This window comes from Plecotus auritus, assembly GCF_963455305.1.
Source record: "Plecotus auritus genome assembly, chromosome: 12".
Lineage (NCBI taxonomy): Eukaryota > Metazoa > Chordata > Mammalia > Chiroptera > Vespertilionidae > Plecotus > Plecotus auritus.
This window is the reverse complement of record NC_137778.1, coordinates 28,344,659-28,364,545: the sequence shown is the minus strand read 5'-3', so window position 1 is coordinate 28,364,545 and position 19,887 is coordinate 28,344,659. Positions and strand designations below refer to the sequence as shown.

General features: G+C 53.0%; 1 protein-coding gene across 1 annotated transcript; it reads right to left on the bottom strand.

The window, feature by feature from the left end:
• Window positions 1-4,099: 4,099 nt before the first annotated feature.
• On the bottom strand, window positions 4,100-14,842 carry SH2D2A (SH2 domain containing 2A; the record flags this gene model as incomplete). Its single annotated transcript, XM_080648039.1, has 8 exons — window positions 4,100-5,188; window positions 7,164-7,475; window positions 7,683-7,832; window positions 11,582-11,750; window positions 12,048-12,137; window positions 12,895-13,079; window positions 13,852-14,006; window positions 14,809-14,842. 8 exons carry the CDS (start codon window positions 14,840-14,842, stop codon window positions 5,039-5,041), a joined length of 1,245 nt encoding a protein of 414 aa, XP_080504165.1. The 3' UTR covers window positions 4,100-5,038.
• Between the last annotated feature and the right edge of the window lie 5,045 nt (window positions 14,843-19,887).

Here is a 19,887-nt window from a genome sequence, read left to right as displayed (position 1 = left end):
GGCCTAGACTGGTTTGGAAGCTTTGCATAGAGCTTGGGGGGGCTAAACAAGTCTGGGAGGCTTCTGGATCCCTAGCTTTTTGCCAGCGAGGAAGGGGTGGTTTGGGTGGGTGGTTGGAGAAGGGAGCTGGTGGGGTCTATGGATTCAGTTAGCTCTCAGGCTCAGTGATGCCCAGAGTGACAAGATAGAAGGAAGGCATGGTTCCTCCCTGCCAGGGAAGGGTGCACAGAGGGAGGGAAGGTACGTGTACTGGTCACAAAACTGTGTGCAGGTTTTCCTGAAATGTGTTGCTGAGGGTACTGGGACTCCTGTAGGGCTTAACCGCAATGGCGTCGTATAGGAAGAGAATGTTGAAGAAACTCCTATGAGAAGAAAGGCCTTGGGTGCCAATCAGCGGAGCAGTGATTGGACAGAGATGCTTGACTCCAGTTGCAGGTTCGGAGCAGGGAATATACAGAGGAATTGGTTTTTGACAGTCCTGGTGACAGGAAGGTTAAGGCCAGAGGGGCAGTTTAAGTGTGTGGTGGGGACTTGGGGCTGAGAGGGAGAGGCAGCAGTGTGGCCTCTCGCCATCCTTCTGGTCCTGTGTGCTGGGTAAGTTGAGTCTGTTTGCCATTAAGTGCAGAGGAGGGTTTCATCACTTACAGGAAAACCACCCACTTATCTGAAATCTGACCTACTTTGGGGTTGGAGCCAGACAGGGCTCTTGGATCCCTTAGGGACCTTCAGGCTGCAGTTGTCAAAATCGGTGCATTAGCTCCCACCACTCCCACCATCCACAGAGGCACTGGGGACTGAGATCGCCCCTCTGGGTGTCTTAGGTGGTGAGGCAGGTTTAACAGGGCCAAACAGTCTGTTCTGAGGAATCAAGTGCTCTTTCCTGGATCCATTATGCTACAGGTGCAGCCCTGCTCCTGAGGTGCCATACTCTTGGGACTGCAGTCAACTTTCATTCTTGGGGCTGCATCGTGATGTAGCGGGAAGGGCTCTGTGCTGGAAGGCAGGACATGGTAGGTAGGGAGAGCCCAGTGTCTTCTGGGAATGACAGGCCAGATATCTTTAAGGTTCCCTTTGCCTTCCTCCTCCTTTGATTCTCTGCAAGTCATTTTAAGCCACTTTTTTTTTTAAAGCCACTTTTTAGTTCTATCAATGACAATTTATTTAGTGGGTGGAATTTCTTGGTCACAAAAAGAAATTTGACAGGTTAGAGAGTTGACAACTTCATCTGGGTGGCAGTAGCCTCAAGTCTGGTAAACAAACAGGAAAGAGCAGACAGGGATGAGGGAGAGAGGAGGAGTAAGGGATGGCACTTGGTTAAAATTGGCAGGCAGCAACCAGGGGGCAGAGGGAGGAGGGGGTGAAGAACTTGGTCGGAAATGGATCCAAGTGGCCTGGCAGATTTTGGAGGGGCTGGGGCACCGTTCCAGTGTGTTGACCAGACCATAGAGCCTAGGAAGCTGAGCTATACAAGGATCCAACTTAGAAACTGCACAGAGACGGCAAAGCTGTCGGGTTTTCAGCTTCTGCCCCATGGCCTTTGGCCCTGGGGAGGGGCTTGGCCAGGTCTTCACCCCAATTGAGTGCTGAGCTTGCTGTCCAAGAAGCCACAGTCTCTTGGAGGGAATGGTTGCAGTCCTGTGGGGCCTTGGGAAGCTCTGTGCTACCTGCTTCTAACCTTTTTTACCCTCTCCCTCAGCTTTCAAGTGGGGTCTGGTGTTCTCAGGCCAGTAGAGATAGTTGAAGGTGGGGCCTCAGTGATGAGTGGGTTCATGGGAAGCGATGTGCTGTGGAATTGGGATAGCTAAGGTTATGGAGTTCTTTTCTCACCCCCCCCCCCCCACCCCTGAGCCAGGATTATAGGACACCTTACTGAGATTGTCTTCTGCTTTCGCTGAGAGAGCAGATAGGATGAAAGGGGCAGCTTAGGGGAGGCAGGAGCAGGACAATATGGAGAGTCATCAGGGTCAGCCATGGTGCTGAAGGGACTGGAGCTGGAAGGTGTGGCCTTTCTTCAGGCTCTGAAGGGGACCTGGGGCTGGAGGTGGGAGACTCCCCTCAGACCTGAGAGTGGGCTGTGCCAGAGAAAGCCCTGCCTGGAGAAGCAGAGGGATGGACTGGCCATGGGAAGATTAGCTGGGAAATGCCCCCCACCCCCACCCTCAGCACAATGGCTCCAGCTCATTTTCCTATAAAAGTTACCTTCATCCTGAGGTCCCACCATAGCCTCAGACCTTAGCTTGGCAGTGAGCGAGCAGGATGGTGCTGGGGCCCATGATTCTGCTGAGGGGAAGGAGGCCCCACCACCTCGGTCTTCAGGGCTGGGCCTGCAGCTGGAGCTCTCGGGAGGATGGGGACCTTATCCCTTTGCTTAGTGGAGGGGCCCTGTGTATAAGGGAGAGCCCTGGGTTGGGATGACACGATCTGGGCTTGACTGTGTCCAACTCCCTGTCACTTCCCCTTCTAGACCTCAGTTTCCTATTTAGTTGAACCGAAGTCAGTCACAAAGGGTTTGAGGTCCCTGTTAGCCCTAGCAGCCCGGCTCTGCCAAGCCCTTCATTCTGATGGTCTTTCTGATCTGTACAGCAGCCCTGTGTGCAAATAAGGAGGCATTGCTTCCATTTCAAAGGAATGTGGGGAATGGACGGACGCAGAGAAAAGGTTTTCTGCAAAGGTTATGCAGCCAGTTAGCACAGAGCCACAACGGAACCCAGGGCTTTGGATGCCATCTGGATTCCCCCCCCACCCCCCACCCCTCGGTGAGTCCAACCCAAGCTGCGTGAAGGAGAGGGAGACGGAGGGTCACTGGGTCCCACTCTGCCCGCCTCTAGTAGGCTTTGCTCCTTCAGAAACACCAAGTGGGTCACTAGGCAGTCCTGCCTCCTCCCAGCACCTGCCCATTCTGTTACAGCCTGTTTTCTGACTTTCTGATGTTCAGCTCTTGCTATACAGTGAACTCCTTTTTCTGCCTCCTCCCCCTGCCACAAGGAAGCAGCCACTAGGTGACTCCCTGAGTCTAATCTGAGACCTTTCTTGTACTTTCGGCCTCTGATGTATGTAAACCATCTGCTCCCTGCCCTCCCTTCCTCTCCTCTTGCTCAGGAGGGGGTTTAGACCTACAGGCAGCAGGAAGTGGAACCCCAGCTCTGTTGACTCAGCAACCATATTTCTCCTTAAGCTGATTAGCACTGGAGTGGAAAGGAGGGGAATTCGCTGTCACTGGAGCTGGCACCTGCACCAGGCTGGGGGTGGTGTGATGGTTGCAGCACCTGGGCCTGGGAGACAGGCTTCAGGGACGGGCCTGGGGGATCTCTGTGCCTCTGGCAGGAAAAGGGGCCCTGTTGGGCACTGGTTGCCTTGAGCAGGCTGCACAGACGGGACTACTGGAGTACCTGGGCCTGAGTGGCTTTGGGGCGAGTTGGGGGCAGTCTCTGTTCTGAGCCCTGAGGGCAATCCAGGGGCAGACAGTCCTGCCACGAAGAGCCCCCAGTCTGAGACAAAAATAAGACCCAGGGCAGATTATTCCAGGTGGTTGAAGCCCAGCATACGGGGTTCTGCCCTGGGGCAGGAGGCTGCCCTGAAGTAGGTCTGGGCAGAGGATGCTTCACAAAAGGGACAGGGAAGAGAACTGGGTTCCAACTGAGGCAGAGGCCGGTGGCCTTGGTCTTGCTTGGAAGACACAAAAGAGTCTTGGAGCTGCTGTAGGGGACTCCTCGTCCTCTCAGCCTAAGGGCTCACACACAGGCTGACAGTGCACTCTCCCCCTTCCCAGTCTTGTGCTTGGCAGGGGTGTGGGGAAGGAGGTGCAGGGGCTACCCTCCACCACTTCCCTCCCTGCCCCTCTTTCTCTCCTGGCATCACAGGAGATAGAGCCACCCTCTGGCCCTGGTTGCCTGCCCAGCCCAACCCAGTTAGGGAAGGTACACTTTACAGAGAAAGTCTGTGTCTCTTGTCTAGTGCCTCCTGCCAACAGATCTGTGACCCTGTGCAGGTGTCTCTCAACTCCCAGACCCCTCTCCCTCCTTCTGTAGTGGCAGGTCAATCACCTGCACTTCCACAACATGAGAAAGTCAGAGACAGAAGGAGCCTGGAGTACCTGGATCGCTGTAGGGGGAGGTGGTTGGTGATGATTTATTAGCCAGACAAGAATCAACAAACAAGTTCTAACATCTGTTCTCGCCAAACCAACCCTCAGAAAGCAGCAGTATTGGACCAGGGCCCAGACCCAAAGGCTCAGAGGACCAAGGAAATCAGACTCCACGAGGAGAGGCCAGGGCAGTGGGAGGCAGCAGGCCCTCCTAGCCCACATCCTCAGAGGAGCACCAAACACTGAGGACTCTGGGAGGGAGTCGGTGAGTGTGTCCCTAAAAGGAAGTGGGTTCCACATTTGCTCCTATGACCTCCGGGCTTTGTGGGAGGCCCAGACCTGTCAGGATAACAGGGCTACGCTGGGATCTGGAGGAAGGGAACCAGCACCCAGGACCCAATGCGGTGGAACCCAGGAAAGCCACCAGATTTCCTATCTAAGGAAATTTCTGACATTTCCTGTGAAGACAGTGGATGTGGGGTCAGGAACATAGCACTAAACCAGGGACTTAGGAGGCCTGGGTCCTAGTCCTTGACCTCAGCCAAGTCACTATCCCACTGGCTTTGTTTCCTTATCTGCACAGCAAGGGAGTTGGACTTGATCAATAAGGGCAAAACAAGATGCTGCTCCTCTTCCTTCCCTCACCCACAGCAGACATCACTAATCAATCATGGTGCTCTTTTCTGCTGAGTTCAGATATGACCTTAACATCCTTTCCTAGGCAGCGCCTTAGAGCCTTAGGCAGCAAGGACCAATGCATTGGAGTTGGGATACGAGGTGACACATTTTTGCCATCTTTGCAACAGATGACAGCTGAGGTCCTTCCCAGAGCTGATCAATCACCTTGTGCCATCCACATTTCCTTAGAAGGGCACCTGGGTGTGTGTGAAGTTCTCTGGACCTGATGTTCCAGGTTAGCCTCCCGCAGCTCAGACACTGGCTACTGAGGAGGCCCTAGGGAGAGCCACGTCTTTCCTCTGTCCTGGAACTCCTGTCTAGGTTGTGAGGGAGGCTGTGTCCCCAGAGAGGCAGGGGCGGGCGGGGCACGGGAGGGCCTTGTCCAGCCGTAGAGTTCTCAGAATGCAGTTGCTGGCCACCTGGATTCTGGAGAGAGAAGGACAGTCTTAGGTCACACCCTTTACCCTCTGCCTTTTAGGCCTACCTGCAGCCTTACAGACCAAGACATCTGGTCTTAACGGACATTGGCCTGCACAGAGGAGGGCTAAATCCCTCTTGTTCATTCAACAAACATGTCCTAAGCACCTGCTCTGACAGGCACTGTGCTGGGTGCTCTGGAAAACATGAATGAGTAAGTCCCAATCCCTGCCCTCAGAGAACTCACACTCTGCTGGGCAAGGGGAAGCCAGTGTCCCGGCTGCTCAATGGCGTGGCAGGTGTGTATAAAACAGTGGACACCTCTGTGGTCAGGTCAGCGAAGTCTTTCCAGAGGAGGAGAAAGGCAAGCTAGTCTTGTAGGATGATTAGAAAGCTCTCAAGTGGCAGGAGGGTGTCTTGCAGGAAGTTGGTATGGGCAGAGGGACTGTCGTGTTGCAAACCCCAGGAGGCTTGAAACCACTTGGTGTACTTGGAGAAACATGACCAGTTCTGGGAGGGTGGGCAATAAAGCTGAGGAGGGGGCACCCTCCCCGCACGCCTCCCTCTGAGTATGGAGGGCCTCATGGGCCAGGAAGCCGTTTGAGAAAGACCATTCTGGCTTCCTTGGGGTGCAGTGGATCAGAAGTGGCAAGACTGGCCCTAACCAGTTTGGCTCAGTGGATAGAGCGTCGGCCTGCGGACTCAAGGGTCCCAGGTTCGATTCCGGTCAAGGGCATGTACCTTGGTTGTGGGCACATCCCCAGTAGGGGGTGTGCAGGAGGCAGCTGATCGATGTTTCTCTCTCATCGATGTTTCTAACTCTCTATCCCTCTCCCTTCCTCTCTGCAAAAAATCAATAAAATATATTTTTTTTAAAAAAAAAAGAAGAAGTGGCAAGACTGGTGGTTAGAGACCAGTGAAGAAGCTCTTGGAAAAGTCCTGACGAGAGAAATGGGGCTTGAAATTGGGGGAAGGAAAAATATATTTGGGAAGAGACCCAGCAGAAACCAGTGACTTATAGGGGAATGGGGGTGATAAGGGAAGATGTAGTAGGAGCCCTAGGATTCTGACTTGGGTGGTTGGGTGGCTGGAGGGTTATTGATCCAGACAGGGCACCTGGGAGGGAGCAGTTGGGGAAAAGGTTGGGGCAGTGTTGGCTGTGTTGAGTTTGAGAGGCCGTGGGACACTGGGGAGTTGAGCAGAAGCCTGAAGAGAAGTTTGGATAGAGACACGGACTGGTGACATCAGCTCTAGGATGGCAGCAGGTGGCAGGGGTGTGGGTGAGTGTGAACAGATACGAGGGCTGAGGAGGAGCCTGGGGCACCAGCAGGAAGAGTGGGAAAGGGCCTGAGGTGGGGGTGGCAGAGGGAGAGGGTGGGAGCAGCCCATGACATACTGACTTGAATTGACCAGTAAGAAGACGGGGGAGGTGGAGGGATGGAAAAGGGAGAGGGGAGTGTGCAGTGGGGGTGGGGTGGAGGGCACGTGCTCATCTGAGAGGACACAAGTCTCTTCTTCAGGATGGGCAGGTTGATAAAGGCTGAGGGGAGGGAGCCCAAGTTCAGACTGGGAAGGAGAGGATGGGTGGGGCCAAGATTCCTGGCACAGGTTGGGCTCAGTCTCAGGTGGGTTTAAAGAAGACAAGCTGGGTGAGATGGACACCAACCAAAACACAGGCTCTGTGGTGGAAGGCCTTCGGGGGCTTGCTGGGGCTTCTGTTTTCTCTGTGAATTAGGAAGGGATGAACTGCTGAGAGGTGAAAGGGGGTGGGGACTTGGCAAAGGGTCCCAGTGACTCCAGGAAGAGGAGAGGGAGCAATCTCTGGGCCTGCAAAAGGAGTGCTGGCAGCCGGGACTCTGTCCTCCCCATCTCACCTCAGACCGCTGACCTTCACCCTCACCCAAGCATCCAATCTGAACCCTTCCCAAACTAGCTTTCAGGAAGTCCTTCCTGTGATCTAGCTTTTCCCTGCACCCCCATTTACCTGGCTTCCTGGGAAAGGCCTGGACCGGCATTTCCGGAGGACCGAGTGCCGGAGGATGCACGGTGGGCCCTCACCCCCTGATGGCACCCCCACCTCCACCTCCACCTCGGCATAAATGTTGCTGGGGGCTTCCCCAGGGCTGCCCCGGCCCATGGCATAGAAGGCTATGGGTTCATCAGGCTCGTGGTAGATGGGGTTGGAGGGCCTGGAGGGCAGGGCCCGGCAGGGTCTTGGCGCTGGGCTTGTGTAGGCTTCGGAGGTCAGCAGAGGTTTGGCGGGGACAGGAGGCTTGGGTCTCGGCGGCTGGGAGGGCTAGGAGAGAAAGTGACGCCAGGGAGGAGAGCGGGTCAGAGCAACCAGGTAGGGTCACAGCAGGAGGCGGAGCCCAGCCAGAGCTCATGCCCTCTGCAGAACGCCCCTCCCAGCGGCCCCACTCCTCACTGGCCATGCCTCCTTTTTGTCTCCTGGGTCCTCACCTCCCTTCTGCCCCGCCTCCTCCCAGTTCCTCCAGCCCAATACCTCCTTTGGCTCGCTGCCCCGCTCTTTCTGCGTGAGGGCTCCAGGCTTCTCCTTTTTGAGGACTGGGCTGTACTGGGGGTGTGGGTCCTGGCTTTTGCTCCCAGCGTCTGATTCTTCAGTCCTTAGGGAAAGTCCTGCTGGCTCAGGAGTCTGCAGGGAAAGGAGGCTTGAGGGACCTGGTTGAGCAGGGACAGTGGGTGGGGGTGGGCAGGTGATCCAGGAGGATAAAATAAACCAGTCCAGGTGGAGGATGGGGCGAGGGGCACAGAAATCGGCCTGTCCTGGGTTCCCTGGGTGAAGAAGAGGGCACAAAGATGGCAAGGAGACCAGGGGGAAGGGAGGTAGCTCTGGTCACAGGCAATCTCTAGCATTAAACGTAATTTCACCTGGAACACAGGGCCAGGCTGGTCTCCGTTTGTGCCTGTGGTTGTAAACATGCAACAAGGCTGGCGAAGTCTTTAGCCCAACATTTTTTTGGCATGATAGATCTCCAAGACTGCTGAGCTTACATTTATTTCGGCAGGTGCCAGAGGAATACTTCTTGGAGATATCAGCTAGATATTTTAGGGCAGAGAGACCGCCTCAGAGACGAGCCTTACAGTGGGGCACTTCCCTCCCTCAAGAGGTGTGCTTTCAGTTCAGCATTTCGCCCTGGGTCATGGATGCTCCCAGGTGGCTCAGGCCCTAGGCTTTCCTTGTGCTCCTGCAGTCCACCAAGTGCACGCCTCCATCTGGAGGTGTACAGGCGCTGCAGGCTTCCTGGATCCAAATCAGAATTCTTATTCCCTGCCCCATCCTCCTCCTCTCTCAGCATTCCCTTTGTGAATAAAAGGTAGCACCTCCCCGCTGCTGCCATAGCAGTACCTTAGGAGTCAACCTTGACCCCTCCCTCCCCACATCTGATGGAACACAGCCCGGCTCCTTCCACTGCCTAAATATTTTCACATCTGCACACTCCCTCCATGCCACAGTCACCACACAGTCCAGGCCTCTTCAGTCCTCCCCTGTGTGATCTTGCCCTTTCAACCCATTCTCCACTCTATGTGCGCGAGCCTGCAGAAACTCTCCTAGCAATCCTTCGGTGGCTGCCCCTTGCTCCATGATCAAGTCCAAACTCCAAAGAGTCTGAGTGACAAGACCCTTTGAGACCCCATCATAGAGGTTGGTCTCCAACAGTTCTGCCTTCCGCTCTGTCAGTTCCAGCTGGTTCCCTCACCTCCAGACTTCCCTACACCCCGTTCTCACTGCTCCAGAATCTTCAGGTCTTCCCTATTCCTCACAAAATTCCACAAGAGTTGCCCACTTTTAACAAAATATTTTTATTGATATTTAGAGAGAGAGAGAGAGACATCAATGTGAGAGCAAAACATCGATTGGCTGCCTCCTGCACACCACCTACAGGGGATTGAACCCAAAACCCAGTCATGTGCCCTGACCAGGAATCAAACCAGCAATCTTGCAGAGCATGAAATGACACCCAATCAACTGAGCCACACCGGCCAGAGCGACCCCACTATTTTTTACCTGATTCCAGTCAAGCTCCAATAAACCATTCTTGCCCAGGTCCCCAATGACTTCTGGCTAAGTTCAGTGGTCTGGACCCCTGGGCACTTGCTCTTCCCTGACTTGCTTTTTTTCCCCCTTGGCTTCCAGACCATCAACTCTCCTGGTCTTTTCCTCTCTCTCTGTCTGCTCCTCCTCAGTTTTCTTTGTAGGTTCTCCCTCATTTCTCCAAACTCTAAATTTTGAAGACTTGGTAGTCTTTTCTTTTCCATCTGCACTCACTCCTGAGTGAGTTTTCACCCCTCCTGAAGGCTTCAGAATCAATCCGGCTACATGCTGATGACTCTGAAATATTTATCTCCAGTCCAGACCTCTATCCCAAACTCCAGACCCGTGTATTCCAATTGCCTACTTGACGTCTCCACGTGGATATCGAATGGACAGTTCAAACTGTACATGTCAAAATTGACCTCCTGATCTCCATTGCCCCCAGACTTGCCCCTCCTATAGCTTCCTCCTCTTGTGGCAGGATAGGAAGAAGCTAGGGAAATTCCTTGACAAGTGGAATAAGGGAAACTGAGACAAAATAATTAAACAAGGCCAAACAATTTGGCAAATTACAACAAGCTAATGAATCACAAGGTTTTATCTTCCCTAACCAAGGACACAGGAGCAAATGGTTTACACATTCCGGACTGTCCTGGGCAGACCAGCCTCGGTCCGGTCCCTCTTCAATAATGTTCGTTAAAAGTAAAACTAACCCCTGACCCCTCTATCTCACATTCTGATGAATCAATATATTGAAGGACACACCTGAAAAGCTAATGAATATTCTATTGAGACCCTCTCCTAAGACCTTCCCTAGGATTCCAACGAAAGATAAGAAGCCTCAAGACAAAGGGCTCACAGTGCTCAGCTGGTTTGGCTCAGTGGGCAGAGCGTGGGCCCGCAGACTGAAGGGTCCTGGGTTCGATTCCAGTCAAGGGCGCATATCTTGGTTGCAGACTCAATCCCCTGCTGCATGTGGGAGGCAACTAATCAATGTGTCTCTCTCACATTGATGTTTCTCTCTGTCTCTCCTCCCTTCCACTCTCTAAAAACCATTGGGGGGAAAAAAAATGTCCTCAGAGGAGGATCAACAACAACAACAACAACAAAACCACGAAGGGCTCACAGCGAATTCTTGTTAGAGCATGCCTACACCTTGTATCCATTGTCTCCTCTCATAGAAGGCAAGCTCCACGAAGGCAGAGATATTTTGGTCAGTTTTGTTTACTGTTATTTTCCCAGACCAATGCCTGGCACAGAGTGGTCCCTCAGAATTGCCTGAACTTCCTCAGGGAGTTAATCCCTGACACAGCTCTCCTCTCTCATCACACCCTCACACTTGTTTCCCATTATTTGTCTCTTTTCTGCTGGTTAGTAAGCTTTGTGGGTTTGCAGTGGTCGGCAAACTGCGGCTCGTTGGCCCCTTGAGTTTTTAGCAAAGGCCAGTTTAGGAGTACCCTAATTAAGTTAATAACATTGTACCTACCTATATAGTTTAAGTTTAAAAAATTTGGCTCTCAAAAGAAATTTCAATCGTTGTACTGTTGATATTTGGCTCTGTTGACTAATGAGTTTGCTGACCACTGTGGATTTGGAATCCATCTGTCTGTCCATGGTGCTATTTCCAGAGCCTGCCAGCATCTGGTACATGCTGGGTATTCAGTAAATATATATATATATTTCAAATATGTTTTCATTGATTTTTAGAAAGAGAAGAAGGGAGAGGGATAGAGAGAAAAATTGATGAGAAAGAAACATTATCGATCGGCTGCCTCCTGCATGCCACCTACTAGGGATCATGTCTGCAACCCGGGCATGTGCCCCTGCCATCCATCGTGGTTCCTGGGTTGACACTCAACCACTGAGCTACACTGGCCAGGCAAGAAATATCTTTTAATTAAAAAAATAAAAATAAAAAAGGCAAAACAAATGACCTGCCTGACTGGTTGGCTCAGTTAGTTGGGGCATCATCTGATGCACCAGGGTTTCCGGTTTGATCCCTGATCAGGGTACATTCAGGAATCAACCAGTGATGCATTAATGGGTGGCACAACAAATCGATATCTCTCTCTCTCTCTCTCAAATTAATAAATTAAAACAACAAAACAAAATAAAACCCACAAATGACCCATGTGCCTGACTGGGTACTCTCGGAAGGTCACGTCTCTTTGTGGCTGGGCTGGTCTCCCAAGGATTCCCTCCCCAGAATGCCTTTCTCGAAGGGCTTCCCACGGAGAGGGGCAGGAGAGCGCGGCTGGGCAGTCTTGCCCGCATGAGAAAGTGCCTGGTGAGAAGGGGCGCTGGTCAGGGTGAGGGTGAGGGTCAAGGCGGAAGTAGGGGGGGCGTACCTGGCGGGCGAGGGGCTGGCTGAGCGTCTCCCTGTAGGGGCTGAGCGGGGACCCCGAGTAGTACCGCAGCAGGTCCTGCAGCCGCGCGTGGGCGCTGTCCTCGCCCAGCACCACGTGGCGGCCGTCCGGGAGCTGGGCCAGCAGGAAGTGGCGGCAGCAAGTCCGGCTCCTGGAGGGCCCAGTCGGGATCAGACCTGCTCCCCAACACCCCCAACCCTCCCGGCCAGGACCACCAGCACGTGGCGTGACCCCTACCCACCCCGCGCCAGGGTGTCCCGCTCTCAATGGTGGGATGGGGAGGAGCTGAAGGAGGGGCTCAGCGAAGAGCCTGGCTCCTGCGAGCGGTCAGCGGTTGCGCCCCTCACACCTCCGCCCGCACCCAGTCCCGCCCCTCTGATTAGCCCGATCGGCCCGAAGCCCGCTTCCGGGTCGCGGGGTGGGGGCCCCGCGGGGCCCCGCCCCTCACCTGTAAGTCAGCACAAAGGTCACAGCGCTTTCGCTGAACCGCACCAAGTAGCATCCCTGCGGCTTGGTCTCCAGCAGCCTTTCGGCCTCTCTGTGGGTGACGGAGAAGAGACAGAACGGGGCGCTGACTCTTCCAGCCTTGACCCCTGTTTCCCGGGCCCTCACGGGGGACCCTACCCCAAATCAGGTGAACTGAAGTGGCTAGAGAAGGTGGGGATGGGAGGGAGAGGATGTGGGCACTGCTCTTGCGCTGTAGGGCCTGGGCGTGGACGGGACCCAGAGGTCCCACCCAGGACGACTCCCAGCCCTGCACCCTCCCGACCCCATCCTGGAAGGACAGCTGGCTATGGGCTGGCGGGGTGGGAGGAGTGGGGCTGGCGGAGGTGGTGGAACGGGGAGTGAGGTGGTGGTGGTTCTGGTGTTGGTGCTGCAGCCGCACCAACGGGGATGGTAATAGATTTCCAGATGTCAAAAGTCAAGCTGACAGAAGTGAAGCTAAGAAATGGAGGAGGAGGTAGGAACTGCAAGGGAGGCAAGAAAGAGGAGAGGGCTGGGCAAGCCAGAGGTAAAGATGGCGTGGGAGAGCGCCTGGGAGACAGGTGGAAACCATGAGGATTAGAGGCCTTAGATACAGGAGGATAATTGAGTCTAGAGAGGGGAAACTGAGGCACAGAGGGGATTGGACTGGAGCCTCTCCAACCACCTCCAGGAGAGATGCCTTGGGGAGTGGCCTGGGAGCCTCCAGGAGCCATGGCCTGGACCTGTAGCCCCAATCTACGCCCGACTGGCTGCGGACCCAGGCCTTGCCCCTGCCCGTCTCTGGGCCTGTTTCCTCCTCGGTGACTCACCTCCGAGTGATGAAGCCATGGAACCAAGGAGGGGCTGCCCCGTGCTGCAGGAGCCCATGGGCCTGGGTCTTCTGGAACCAAGCCCGGGTCTCGGCCTGCAGGGCCTGGCCTCCTTCCTTAGGCACCTCCTCAGCCTTTCCAGTGTCCTCTTGACTGGAGGCAGCCCCCAGGGCTTGGGGAGATGCCTGGTTAGGGAAGAGTTCAAGGAGGGAAAGTCGCCATGATTAGTGGGCCCTCTCCTGACTCCAAGCCAGCAGCCACCTTCTCATTCTTATCCCCAGACCCTCCTGGGCATGGGAGGAAGTTCCCAGCCCCCATCCCAGTTGCCTATTTTAAGTACAATTGCCCAGAAAGTCCTTCCCAAGGTGTAACTTAAATCCCGTCTTCAGCTCCAGCTGTTCTGGTTTCTGGGAAATTTCTTTCTACTTCCCTCTTGGCCTTTAAACCAGTAGCAGCAAGCTGTTAAGTTATGCCTAAATGGGGGTGAAGTCTTCCAGATGGACAGGAAGTCATACCCTGGCCTGGAGGATGAAGACAGCTGATGCCGGAGGTCACCCCAGAAACCAGATTAAGGGAGAGCTCACCCTACCGTAGGAGGGACTGAGCAGGTTAGCAGGGAGGATCTTCCAACCACTGGGTAGGCTGGAAGGACTGAGATGGGGATGTGCCAGGCAAATAGAAGCCACGGATACAGATGCCATTGCCTGCTTCCAGGACTTGATACACTCACTGTACCTTGGTCACCTGGGGACTCGGCTGAGCTTCCCAGGGACAGAGGAGCAGTTCAGCACACGAAGGAGGGACTTCCCATCTCCTTTTCCTCTCTGTGCGCCCTTGCCCTGTAGGCAGCCCCAGACCGCTCTTGCTTTCTCCCATTGGCCATTGTCCATCTGTGTGTCCTCACCCATGGGAGGCTTGAGAGCAGATGAAGGAGCGGTACCCCAGGTTCCCACTCACCGCAGCGTGGACCTCTGGGGCTCTGGGGCTGAACTGGGCCTCTTCAGCCTGCAAGGCCTGGAGTCTGGTCTCCTTACGCAAGACCTGGCAGCTTTTTCGAGTCAAGTCCAAGGGGTGGAAGGTGGTGAAGGTTGGAGTGGGGGTTTTGTGACTTCCTGTTAGCACAAAGAGGACAGTGGGGCTCTCAGTGAGGGACTGCCTCTCTCTGCTGCCCACCCCTCCCCCAGGCTTAGAGGTCCCTCTGACCAGAGACCTGGAGAACAGGGACAGTCATGACAGCAGGAGAAATGCAGGTAGGACAGTGTGTGTGGGGGGGGAGTTTATCAGGGAAGAGGAGTATGGAGCCAATGAGGCGAAGAGGGGCTGAGGCACCAGAGGGGCTTGTTGGGGAAACAGCACCAGGAAAGAAGGTGGATGTCAGCTGGTCTTCGGGTGGCCTGGAAGTCAGTCCCAAAATCAGGGAGGTGAGGCAGATCTCTTTATTTAAAAAAATGTATATTTTTATTGATTTCAGAGAGGAAGGGAGAGGGAGAGAGAGGTAGAAACATCAATGATGAGTGAGAATCATCGATTGGCTGTCTCCTGAAGGCCCCCTCCAGGGATCGAGCCAGCAACCTGGGCATGTGCCCTGACTGGGAATTGAACTGTGACCTCCTGGTTCATAGGTCGATGCTCAACCACTGAGCCACACTGGCCGGGCTAGGCAGATCTCTTTTGTGCAGCCCCTCTTCTGGCCTAGGGTCCCCTGGCTTCCCCCATCCCTCCTCCCTAAGAAGCACACAGCAGACCCTGTCACCTTTGTTCTCAGGGCTGAGGGGACCTGCAGTCCCAGAGAAGGAGAAGGGGTTGTGGGCCCCCTGCCAGCTCTGGCTTGGGGTAGGGTTCTGGCCCAGGAGAGAGCAGCCTGTAGGGGTCTCGTTGTCCCCTCCCACCCACATTCTTAAACATCACACTTACCTTGGGGGCTTATCTGGGCCAGGTGGAGCTCCATGGGGGCAGCCTAAGAAGGAGCCCAGGAGCCGGGTGTGTGTCTGCTCTCAAAAGGTGTGCACACTCAGCAACTCTCCTCTCCCCCTTGCCCCCTGGCAGGAAATGTCGCTCTACCCACAACCCTAGCCTTAGCAGAGCACCCACGTCATGGAAAGCTATAAGACAGTTGTCCCTCCCCCGGAAGCCAGGCAGCTGAAGGTCGTGGTGGTGTGGTGGTGGGTGTTTGTGTCAGTCACTCTGTGTCTGGGTGTTAGGAAGTCCATACTGCTATCTGACCTCGATCCCCCCTGATTCTTTCTTTACTCCCTCACTCCAGACTGGGACTTCCCTTTCTCTCTCTCTGTCTCAGCTTCTGCTCTGAGCAGTGGCAGTGGGGATATCAACCTTAGAAAGACAAGCCCTATAAGGTGCTCAGGCTTCGTACTCCCTGGAGATTTAGACTCAGAAGTATGTTCTTAGGACACATGAGGAGGGGAGCAGGCAGGGCTGCAACAGGAAGGATGTAGGTCAGACTTCTGGAAGGACATTTTGAGGTCATACGAAATCTGTGAGACAAAGGGTAGGGAGGAGGGGGCCTGGCTTCATCCTCCAACAGATACAGAAGTGGGTTAGGGCAAACCAGGCAATCCTGGAGGAAGGAGGGAGAATTCCCTCCAACCAGACAGACTGTCGTTAGTAGTAACACTACTAGCAGTTGTTAATAACTTCAATGCTGGTGTCTCGCCGTGGGCTTGTGTCTCCTGCTGTACTAGAGGACCTATCCCATTTCTCTCTCATTTGATCCCTCACAAATGAGAAGGAGACCGGGAACATTATCCCCATTTTCCAGAAGGGAAAACTGAAGCTTGGAGAAGTGCCTTAGCCAGGGTTTTTCAGTGTCTCAGAAGCTGGTGACAGAGTTGGAATAGAATCTAGACCTCTTCCTAATCTCACTGTGATTTAGGCCAACGGTCCTTGACTGTGTCAAAGAACACAGAGAGAAAAAGGATCTTTTTTCAAGATGTAGGTGGCGCCCTAACCAGTTTGGCTCAGTGGATAGAGCGTCGGCCTGCAGACTCAAGGGTCCCAGGTTCGATCCCGGTCAAGGGCATGTACCTTGGTTGCGGGCACATACCCGGTGGGGAGTGTGCAGGAGGCAGCTGATCGATGTTTCTCTCTCATCGATGTTTCTAACTCTCTATCCCTCTCCTTTCCTCTATGTAAAAATCAATAAAATATATTAAAAAAAAAAAAGATGTAGGTGGCATGACTCTGTATATAGAAAACCCTAAGACTCCACCAAAAAACTATTAGAAACAATAAACAAATACAGTAAATTTGCAGGATACAAAATTAATGTACAAAAATCCACTGTTTTCCTATATACTAACAAGTTTCTGAAACTTCAAAACATGAATGAAAAAAAGATTTCCTTTTGCAATTGCAACCGAAAGAGTAACAAAGGACGCGAAGGACCTGTATGCTGAAAAGGACAAAGCATCACTAAAAGGGATCGAAAAAGACCTAAAGAAATTGAAAGCTATTCCGTGTTCGTAGATTGGAAGAACCAACATAGCTAAAATGGCCAGCCCCGCCAGTGAGCCACACTGGTTGAGCACCAACCCATGAATCAGGAGGTCAGGGTTCGATTCCTGGTCAGAGCACATGCCCGGGTTGCAAGTTCCATTCCCAGTAGGGGGCGTGCAGGAGGCAGCCGATTATGATTTTTCTCTCATTGTTGATTTTTTTTCTCTCTCTCTCTCCCTTCCTCTCTCTGAAAGCAATAAAAACATATTTAAAAAAATAACGGCCATATTTCCCAAAGAAATAGACAGATTTAATACAATCATCAAAATCCCAATGTCATTTTTGTTGTTGTTGTTAATCCTCACTCGAAGATATTTTCCCATTGATTTTTAGGGAGAGTGGAAGAGAGAGGAAAAGACGGAGAGAAACATCGATGTGAGAGAAACACATCAATTGGTTGCCTTCTGCACATGCCCTGACCAGGGCCTGGGCGAGGGAGGAGCCTGCAACCAAGGTATGTGCCCTTGCCCAGAATCGAACCTGGGACCCTTTGGTCTGCAGGCCGACGCTCTACCCACTGAGCCAAACCGGTTAGGGACCAATGTAATTTTTTAAAGAAATAGAACAAAAAATTGTCAGATTCGTATGGAATCACAAAAGATCCTGAATAGCCAAAGCAATCCTGGGGAAAAAATAATGAAGCTGAAGGTATCACACTATCTGACTTCAAATTATACTACAGAGTTATGATAATCAAAACAGCAAGGTATTGACAAAAGAACAGACTCACAGACCAATGGAACAGGATTGAGAGCCCAGAAATAAAACTACATTATATGGACAGATAATTTTCAACGAAGGAGCCCCAAACACACAATGGAGTAAAGAAAGCCTCTTCAATACATGGCGCTGGGCAAAAGAATGAAACTAGATTATAGTTTGTCCTTTTGTACAAAAATTAATTCAAAATGTCTCAAAGACCTGAATATATGATCTGAAACAATAAAGTACATAGAAGAAAACATAAGAACTAAACTTATGGACCTTGGTCATAGAGAACATTTTATGAATTTGACCCCAAAGGCAAGAGAAGGGAAGGCAAAAATAAAGGATTTTTAGAGAGAGAGGAAGCAGGAGAGAAAGAGAGAGAGAGACTTTGATTTATTGTTCTGCTTATTTATGCATTCATTGGTTGATTCTTGTATGTGCCCTGACCAGGGATCGAACCTGCAACCGTGGCATATTGGGACGATGCCTCATGCAACTTATTTATACATTATGGAGCAGCTCAGCCTGGTCCAGAGGTATCACATGGTGAGTCCCTGCTTTGCTTGTCCTACTTTATTACTCCGGATCAGATAACATTCAGCTTATGAGGGACAGCTCGGGTTGAATACCAGTAGCTATTTTTCAGATGTAATTCTCTGTCAGAGAGGGCATGACCTTGTTCCAGAACCTCAGGGGATGTGCTGCAATTCTCCATCAGAACTTGCCAGAGACTCCACAAAGCATCCTTCTCTGCCACCGGCATTTCTAGCACCACTGGACATGCTGGGTCACAAGGCCCAGGAACCGGAGCAGCTGGTTCACAGCCCGGAGCGGCTGCAGGGGCACCTGAATCTGGGATGCGCTTGAAACTGGCAGCCTTCGGTGTTCCCAATAATTAGTTGGAAGTGGTATTCTCAAGCTCAGCCTACCTTGCCTCCAAAATTCAGAGGCCAAGTGAATGCTGTGCCCCTTTCTTAGTGCTAGGAATTGCAGGGTGCAACATCTTGTCCTTGTCAGCAAGGTGCAGACCAGGGCTTTTGGAAAGGAGGTGGTGATCAAGGGCATCTGAGATCTGTGTCCAGTGTAGCTCGGATGATGCACGCTACGGATAGAACCAATGCCTTTCTTTGCTTTTTTGCTCCTCCTATCTGCTGTCAGGGAGCAAAACTGATGTGGTTTTGTTTTTACCAGTTCGTCCTTTGTGTCTAGACTTTACCAATAGCCTGCTATTACCTTGTATGATAAATGACTATTTTATAAATAACTGCCAAGGGCTGGCCTTGTGTTTTTTGAGGATTACCTGGCACCACTTTACAAGTAGGAGAACTGAGATCAAGGCCAACAGACTTAGCTTCAGTCGCAGGGTGAGAACATTAGTCTCAACTAGGGGCTTCCGCTTAGGACTTCTAGGCTCTGTGGGTGAGGAGGGAGTGTTTGCTGTGAGCAAGCACTGTGCCAAGTGCTTTGCAAGTATGCGCTCATACACCCTATAACAGGCCGATGATGGTGCTCATTACCATTCCCACTTTACAGACAGTGGATCTGAGACTTACTGGTAGGGAGGATAAGCAACTTGCTCAAGGTCACGCAGTAGGGAAGGGGGCAGTAGAACAAGGTGGTCCGACTTCATATCACAGATTGCCATCTTTTCCATCACCCGCCATTTAATTGATGGGCAGGAGGCTGGGGCCATCTCAGTGCAGCCCCTGAAATGCCAGGGCTCTGCTCTGCGATGCTCTGCGTGGCTGGAATTACGCTTTGCACAGCCCACTTCTGGAAACGGCCTACCACTTTGTGATAATTGCAATGGAAGCATTTTTCACTTTTAAAATGGAATCACTCTCTCTTTGTCTGGAGGCCTGGGCCCAGGCCAGCAGCACTGGCAAGTGGAGGGCTTTCTCAGTCCCAGGTGCAGCTGACCCATCCCACGGCAGCCCTGTCCAAACGCAGGCCAGGCTTTTGGGCTGCCAGGAACCTCACGTGTGTCTCCACATTTCATCAGACGAGTGTCACTTGGAGAGCCGGAGCCTCTCTGAGGCTGTGACTGCTTCTCACCCCTGTTTGTATTTCAGCCCCTTCCGCCTTGTGCCAAGGTCCTCGGGGTGAGTTACTTGATCTCTGCACGTTGAAGCACCTCACCTGGAAAATGGGAAAGATCACCTCTATGGAAGGAGGCTCAGGGAAGAGTTTGGGGGCATCTGGGCCGAACCTTGATAAGAGGTCAAGGGTGAACAGGGTGCCCTCGGAACAGGGGCAGTCTGGGCCAAGCCTTGGGGCGTGTGAAGAACACACAGGGTTGGACCGGTTTGCAGTCTCCGCTTCTCTCCTCCTCGTCCCTGCTCTGGGCACCGGGGAGCGTGTGCACTGCCAGTTCTCAGGCTGAATTGCTGCTAGAGCGCGTCACACCATGCACCACGGCGGAGAACGGAGCTGGCGGGAGTGGCTGCGACGGGGGCCGGCGCCAGGCAGCCAGCTGGCCTATGCCGGGGTTAGAGCTGGCAGTGCCCAGAGGTAGGGGGAGAAGGAGACAAGGTAGGCTAGGAGCCTGCAGAGAGAGAGAGAGAGAGAGAGAGAGAGAGAGAGAGAGAGAGAGAGTTTGTTCTTGGTGACTCGAGTCAGGTTCCATGACTGCTTGGAGGGGATCAGGAAGGGAGGCCGGTGGAGAAGTGTAGAGGATCCTCATGGTTTCAAGAGACCCCAAGGAAGCTCAGATGTTCTGAGGAATCTGTGAAGCTAAGGACATCAAAGGCCCCAGGAAACGTGGGGGTCAGG